The following is a 7,956-nucleotide window of genomic DNA, read 5'->3' on the forward strand; positions in this document are numbered from 1 at the left end:
TTAGCCACCATATATGCTAGTCGCTTGCTGCAGCTCCAACTCATACCTTTTACCTTACCCACAAGCTTAAATAGTCTTGATCGCGAGGGTGTGAGATTGCTGAGTCCCCGTGACTCACAGATACTTCCAAAACCAGATTGCAGGTGCCGATGATGCCATTCCAGGTGACGCAACCAAGCTCAGGAGGAGCTCGATGAAGATCTTGTCCTTTACGTTGTTTCGTTCTAGTCGATCAGTAGTGGAGCCCAGTTGGGGTCGATCGGGGATTTGTGTAGCATTTGGGTGGTCTTCTTTCATTTTGGTTCCGTAGCCGGACCTTGATTGTATTTGGATGATGTAATGCTTTATTCATGTATTGTGTGAAGTGGCGATTGTAAGCCAACTATGTATCTTTGTCCCTTATGTATTACATGGGTTGTGTGAAGATTACCTCACTTGCGACATTGCTTTCAATGTGGTTATGCCTCTAAGTCGTGCTTCGACACGTGGGAGATATAGCCGCATCGAGGGCGTTACAACGATCCTCGCGTTCCCAACGGGCTTCGTCTTCATAGTGATGTGACCAATGGACCTTGAGGAACTTGATCGCCTTCTGACGTGTGCGGCGTTCAGCTTGGTCAAGAATGCGGACCAGATGCTCTTTATAGGAGAGGTCCTATTGCAACTCGAGCACTTCATGATCCACTGCTCGGATTGGGTGCTTGAAGCAGCGGCGGAGTTGTGACACACGGAAGACATCATGAACCTAAGAAAGGTTCGGCGGCAGTTCCAACTGGTATGCCACTTCTCCATGCCTTTCGAGAATAGTGAAAAGACCAATATATCGGGGAGCTAACTTGCCCTTGATCCCGAAGCAGTGTGCACCCTTCATCGGTGTGACTCGAACATAAGCCTTTTCTCCAAGTTGATAGACCATGTCTTTATGATGACGGTCATACTGACTCTTTTGACACGACTGAGCAGTCTTCAGATTCTCGCGGATAACACAGACTTGTTCTTCGGCGCATTGGATAATATCCGGACCGAAGAGTGGACGTTCCCCAGTTTCTGACCAGTTTAGAGGGGTTCTGCACTTTCGTCCATATAACACTTCGAAGGGGGCCATCTTCTGACTAGCTTGATAGCTATTGTTGTAGGAGAACTCAGCATACGGGAGAGATTCCTCCCATTTCTTGCCGAAGGAGATAACACAAGCTCGAAGCATTTCTTCAATAACTCAACTTGTCCCTGTGACTGAGGGTGAAAAGCAGTGCTGAAAGATAGATGAGTTCCCATAGCTTCTTGGAAACTTTCCTAGAATCTTGAAGTGAATAAGCCGCCACGGTCTGAACTGATTACCAATGGGATACCATGGAGTGAAACAATTCTAGACATGTAGAGGGTTGCCAGCTGACTAGCAGTGATTGTTTCTTTGACGACCAGAAAGTGTGCAACTTTAGAAAGCTGGTCAATGACGACAAGAATAGCATCATTACCTTTCTGTGATTTGGGAAAACCAGTGACAAAGTCCATTTCGACATGGTCCCATTTCCATTCAGGAATAGAGATAGGTTGAAGAGTTCCAGCGGGCCTTTGGTGTTCTGCTTTGATACGACGACAAACGTCACATTCAGCAACATAGCGAGCAATGTCTTGCTTCATGTTTGACCATCGGAATCTCTGACGAATGTCTTGGTACATCTTGGTGCTACCCGGATGAATAGACAACGAGGTGTCATGAGCTTCTTTCATAACTTCCTGAACCATATCCATGTTGTCTTTTGAAGGAACCACTAGGCGACCTTTAAAGAACAAGGTGTCATCATCTTTAAGAGTGAAGAATGAGGGCCTTCCTTCTGCGAGGTAGCGCTTAATATTCTCAACTTGTGGGTCATACTTCTGCAGTCTCTTAGTGCTCTCCACGAGATCTAGTTCGACAACCAGGGTATTGAGGGAACTCTAAGGTACAACACGGAGGTTCATTTGGTGGAACTCCTTAGGAGGGGGAGCGAGTGCACCCGGAGGAACAATATGGAGGTCCAGCTTTCTGAATTCTTCAACAAGCGAGGGCTGAACTTTGCGAACCTCGAGATGGTTGCAATATGACTTGCGGCTCAAGGCCTCAGCCATTAAATTAGCCTTGCCTAGTGTATAGGAAATACCTAAGTCAAAAATCTGCTACCATCTCCATCCATCTTTGCTGATGGAGGTTCAGGTCTGGCTGGGTAAACAGATACTTCAGACATTGGTGGTCGGTGAATATCTCACAACGATTACCGAGAAGGTAATGTTGCCACTATTTCAGTGCATGTATGACTGCAGCTAGCTCGAGGTCATGAACTGGGTAGTTCTCTTCGTGAGGGCACAATTGACGAGAGGCATAAGCAATCACTCTGCGCTCTTGCATAAGGACACCACCTAATCCTTGAAGTGAAGCATCACAGTAAATGATGAAGTCCTTCTTAGTATCTGGAGGAGCAAGCACTAGAGTGGAAGTCAGCTTGTCCTCGAGTGCCTGGAAACTTTCCTGACACTTTTCTGTCCACTCGAACTTGACGCCTTTGTGAAGCAGACTAGTCAGGGGCTTGGCGATCTTGGAGAAGTTCTCGGCAAATCAACGGCAATAGCTGGCGAGTCCAAGAAAACTTCTGACTTGTTTGACATTCTTCGGAGAAGTCCAATCGAGAGTAGCCTAAACTCGCTCTGGGTTGACGGCAATACCATCCTTGGAGATGACATGCCCAAGGTAGGTCACTTCGGGTAGCCAGAATTCACACTTGGAATACTTAGCATATAGTTGATGTTCTCGAAGCTTTTCTAGAACAATTCGAAGGTGTTCAACATGTTATTCTTTATTCTTGGATTATACAAGGATATCATCCAGATAAACCATGACAAACTTGTCGAGGTATTCCATGAATATATAGTTCATCAGACGAGAGAAGGTGGCTGGAGCATTGGTCAAGCCAAAGGACATGACGGTGTACTCGTATGAACCATAGCGAGTAACGAAGGCGGTCTTGGGAATATCCTCTTCACGAACCCGAATCTGGTGGTAACCCAACCTCAAATCCAGTTTATACAATACTGAGGAACCAGCAAGTTGATCATACAGATCGTTGATTCTGGGAAACAGATACTTGTTTTGAATTGTTGCCTGGTTGATAGGACGGTAATCTTGGACCAAACAATTCGTACCATCCTTCTTCTTGACAAAGAGAGAAGGTGCTCCCCAAGCAGAGGAACTAGGACGAATGAATCCCTTGCTAAGAGATTTGTCAATTTCCTCCTTAAGCTCAAGGAGTTCATGCGGCATCATCTTGTAGGGTCGCTTGGCAATAGGAATAGTGCCCGACTTCAAGTCTATGATGAATTCAATAGCTCTAGCAGGGGGTATTCCTGGAAGTTCTTCTGGAAAGACATCCTCGAAATCACGAACGACTGGAATGTTCTCTATTCCCTTGAGAGGTGAAGCATTCAATGCATTTAGAACATATATCTGATTCTCGGCATCCTGGAGCATCTGAGTTGAGTAGTTGATCAACTGGCCAGAAGGGTGAGTGAACTGGACTATCTTGGCGGCACCACCGATCTTAGCTTTATGGTCTGTCAACCAATCCATACCAAGAATGATGTATATGTTGGAAGGTCCGAGCATAATGAGAGAAGCCGGAAAAAGTAGACCTCCAATCTCGATGTGGTTGTGAGGGCTTACCATTGTGGTTTGCCACTTGGATCCCGTGGATTGAACCATTAGAGGAGTGGGTAACTTTTCCAGGTACAACTCATGTGACTGAGCAAATTGTTGGGACACAAAAGCATGCGATGCCCTTGAATCAAAGAGAACAGAGGCTGATACCGAATTCACAGATAGACTTCCCAGCATGATGGTCGGTTCCTTCTAAGCCTTTTCAGCATCACGTGATTGGCATGGCCAAGTGCAACAACAGGTGGTATGATATTACGGTTTTTGAATCGACGGTTTTGACAACCCTTATTATGGTCAACAGGAGGACATGGTGCATCCTGAGACTGATCCTGGTGACAATCAAGGGTAAGGTGTCCTGGCTGTCCACACTTGTGGCATAAGCCATCATTATGGGGAGGAGCCACAACATTGGACTGTCCACCCTGATTTGTTAGCTGTCTCGGCGGAGGAGGCACACGAGGTGCAACATAAGACGGTCTTGGTGTTGGAGCAGGTCAATGATGAACATTGTGTGGGATCTAGACTCGACGTTTATGAGTAGGATGACTCGAGGATGTGGCAGCATCTCGAGTATGCTTAAGTGACTCCTGGTACTCAGTCAGGCCAATTTCAGTTCGGAAAGCTTGGCTGACAGGCATCGCAAAGTCAGCGCAATCATGAGCAACAAGTGCGAGCTTTATATTGGGACACAGTCCTTCATGAAATTTCTCCTGCTTACGAGCGTCAGTGCAGACGTCATCCGTGGCATAGCGAGATAATTCAAGGAATTTCCTCTGATATTCATCCATAGTCATTGTGCCCTGTGAGAGTTTGCAGAACTCCTTCTTCTGGTCCATCAGACCTTGAGGAATATGCCGTGCACGGAAGGCTAACTGAAATTCCTGCCAAGTGGTTACAGTCTCTGCAGGTGGCATACCCTTGTGGCTTTCCCACCATTGAGCAGCTGGACCCTTCAAGTGGAATGTCGCAAAGGTGACGTAACTGGCAGGGGCAACATTGGATGACTCCATCTTAAACAGGATGTCACGAAGCCAATCATCAGCATCCATAGGGTTGGTGGAGTTGCGGAAAATGGATGGGTTGAGGCGCACAAATTCTGGCAGTGTTATTGGAGCAGGTTGTTGATGAGCATTCTAACTACTGCATCATTGCGGCAGTATAAGGTGGAGGTGGAGGATCGTCAGCGATCCTGCTAAAAACATCAGGGAGCAGTTTTAACAAGAGGTTGGAGCAGGTGTATGCAGTCATTCATGATGTAACTTGAGCATGAGCAAAGGCATAGTATGTACAAAACAGTAGTCATTAAAGACATACATATACATATACAGAGCCAATTACACGTTTTTAGTATGAGTTCGGACAAGAGAATCATCCTAGACATACTAGGCGGCACGCCGACACGTGATGGAGGGATACAACAATGGGACATAGAAAAGGCTACATCAATGTTGGAGAAAACCACTAGAGCGAGGAGTCTACAGGGGACAACGCAGGGTGCCCTCGATAAAAGGATCCTACGGCCCGTGAACAATGTGAAGCAGATCCTGGCCCTCAATTCAAGAAAGGCCTATTACAAATCTCCGGATGGATGTGATCACGAGAACCTAGGGTAGAGTTAGCAAAATCATTTAACCTGAATAGAAGATAGATCAGATTCCCAGAGTATAGACGAGGAATAAAAGATCCTAATACCACCCAATGGTGAGCGGGCCCGTAAGCCACACATCCATGTTAGTAAAACAATTTTTCAAAGACTAGACTCGACTTCGTCCAAGGAGTTGGAAAGGGGGCGGGTTCCTATAGGCAGTAGGCTCTGATACCAACTTGTGACGCCCCTGATTCAATCGTAAACTAATCATACACGCAAATGTGTACGATCATGATCAGGGACTCACAAGAAGATATCACAACACAACTCTAGACACAAAATGAAATAATACAAGCTTTATATTACAAGCCAGGGGCCTCGAGGGCTCGAATACATAGTTCGATACACAAGAGTCAGCGGAAGCAACAATATTTGAGTACAAACATAAGTTAAACAAGCTTTGCCTTAAGAAGGCTAACACAAACATCAACGATCGAAGAGGCAAGGCCTCCTTCCTGGGACCTCCTAACAATTCCTGGTCTTCGGCGGCCTCCATGTAGTAGTATCCGTTGGCGGTGGCATCTGGCTCCAGGGATCCACCAATTGGTTGTAACAACCGGAAAGAAGAAAGAAGGGGGAAAAGGGGTAGCAAAGAAACCGTGAGTACTCATCCAAAGTACTCACAAGCATCAGATCTAAACTAAATATGCATTGGTATCAAATGGAAGGGTTGTATCTGTGGACTGAACTGCAGAATGCCAGAATAGAGGGGAAGGCCTAGCCTATCGAAGACTAGCATCTTCAAGCAGCTCCAAGCATCTTGCAGCATGTAGAAGAGTAAAGAATAGCAGTTTATAATTAACAAGCATGTTGTAACATTAATGCCCAAAGATCCTTCCTCGACTCCTTGCGAGAAAGCAATCCCGGGGCCACATATGTCAAGTATCCATTTCTAGTTGTAAAAGATCAGGATATAAGTCTAAACTTCCATTACCGTGGACATGGTATTCGAATAGATAACTTCCTTGCAGGGGTATACCATGTTTTCCAACACACTTGATTACTCTGGCCGAACACACTTTTCTGGGTCAATGCCCGGCCTCGGAAGATCAACACGTCGTAGCCCTACCTAGGCTCAGCAGAGAGGTCCCCGCCAGTCTACATCCTAAGCACTCTGGGGTCTGGGCCCATCACCCATTGCACTCTTGTTCGTTGTGTGCAGGGTGGATACCAGCACCACCCGTGTAGTGGATGGCATGATCTGACCGTGCCACAATGCTGAACTGGACATCTGACAAAGCTTCGGCTGATACCACGACGTTGAGGTCCATATCTATTCTCATGTGGTGGTTAGTGCGTAAAGGCCAAAGGCGAACTCAGAACAAATACCCAAACCATAGTGTACTATTAGCTTGCGGAGACGAGCAGAGACTCAGGATCAAAGTGACCCCGTCGCCCCGTCTCATGGACTTACGGCAAGGGCCCAAAATGCCCGGCCATGCCACGTAATTAACTTGCGGGTGCTCTCCGGGCCCGCCTGACTTTCAAATCAATACGCGGGTACCCCTCAGGGCCGACCCGACTTCAACAATGGTCTCAAGTAAAGTCAAGGTAACCGTGTGTCCAATCATCAAGGGGAAAACCCGAGGAATCACCCTCGGTGAATTCCACTCGATGTAATCATCAAGGTGAACATAATAGGAACCACCCTCGAGGTTCACACTTGAGGGGTTGCACGACAGAGTCGTATCAGGAATGGTGAAGGAGGAACCACCCTCATTGACCGTGACCGAATAGCTACACTACAGAGATCTCATCAGGAGTGATGTATGAGGTTCCACCCTCAGCACTCGATGGTAACTCTGCAAAGTTGAGCAATAATAGGGGCATGACGTGATGTGAGGTGTCAGGCTCTGGTCGTCGATCATGTTGATCGAGTCATTGATGATGAAGCAGGGGCAACAAGGACAAGGTGGGGGTCGCTGATGGATCACTAACCAACCTATACTAAGCAGTTTAGGATAAGCAGGTAAGGTACAACAACTGGTAGGAAAGCAGGCTATGCATCAGAATAGGAGCAATCAATTACGGTAGCAAAATCTAATGCAAGCATGAGAAAATGGAATGGGCAATATTAGAATGATAAAAGGGGGGGCTTGCCTGGTTGCTCAGACGAGGAGGGGTCGACGTAGTCGATCACAGCGGCAACATCATTATTGGAGTCTACCGGAGAGAAGAGGGGGAAGAAAAATTAAATACAAAGCAAGCAAGTGCATAATAGGACAACATGCAGGTGCTACACGATATCGGCGAAGGGGGAGAACATCCGGGAATGTTTTCCCGAAGTTTGGCATTTTTGGACAGACGAACCGAAGGGGAAAGGCTTGATGTTCGCTTTGCTAGGGGTGTGTGGCAGACGAACAAAGGGCGCGTCTGGATTCGTCTCGTCATTCTAAGCAACTTTCATGTATAAAACCTTTTCATCTGAGTTACGGTTTATTTTCTATGAACTATTAAAGTTTTAGCAATATTCCAAAATTATTATTAAATCTAAAAAGGGGGTTATTGCATCAATATGATGTCATCAAGACGCCAGCAGTCAATAGAGTTGACCAAAGTCAACCCTGACGTGTGGGGTTATTCTGTCATTGCCTGTTTGAACTAACTACATGTTTAATTA

The 7,956-nt window shown here is 46.4% G+C and overlaps 1 protein-coding gene across 1 annotated transcript; it reads right to left on the reverse strand.

Moving 5' to 3' along the window:
- Nucleotides 1–1,938: 1,938 nt before the first annotated feature.
- LOC147975431 (uncharacterized) lies at nucleotides 1,939–6,607 on the reverse strand. The gene is made up of 4 exons (XM_087520421.1): nucleotides 6,508–6,607; nucleotides 4,407–4,784; nucleotides 3,178–3,585; nucleotides 1,939–2,123 (listed from the first exon to the last, which is right to left on the reverse strand). Exons 1-4 carry the CDS (start codon nucleotides 6,605–6,607, stop codon nucleotides 1,939–1,941), a joined length of 1,071 nt encoding a protein of 356 aa, XP_087376547.1.
- Between the last annotated feature and the right edge of the window lie 1,349 nt (nucleotides 6,608–7,956).

Source organism: Triticum urartu, chromosome 4A, assembly GCF_056163025.1.
Source record: "Triticum urartu cultivar PI428250 chromosome 4A, HENAU_Tu73, whole genome shotgun sequence".
NCBI lineage: Eukaryota > Viridiplantae > Streptophyta > Magnoliopsida > Poales > Poaceae > Triticum > Triticum urartu.

Excerpts from the sequence above, each read along its gene's own strand:
- LOC147975431 (XM_087520421.1), bottom strand. The coding sequence starts at position 6,607 with ATGGACCTCAACGTCGTGGTATCAGCCGAAGCTTTGTCAGATGTCCAG. Across the intron at positions 4,785-6,507 it reads CCACTACACGGGTGGTGCTG|AATTTGTGCGCCTCAACCCA; the intron begins GTATCCACCCTG and ends TAACACTGCCAG. Across the intron at positions 3,586-4,406 it reads TGACGTCTGCACTGACGCTC|ACCATAAAGCTAAGATCGGT; the intron begins GTAAGCAGGAGA and ends ATTGGTTGACAG.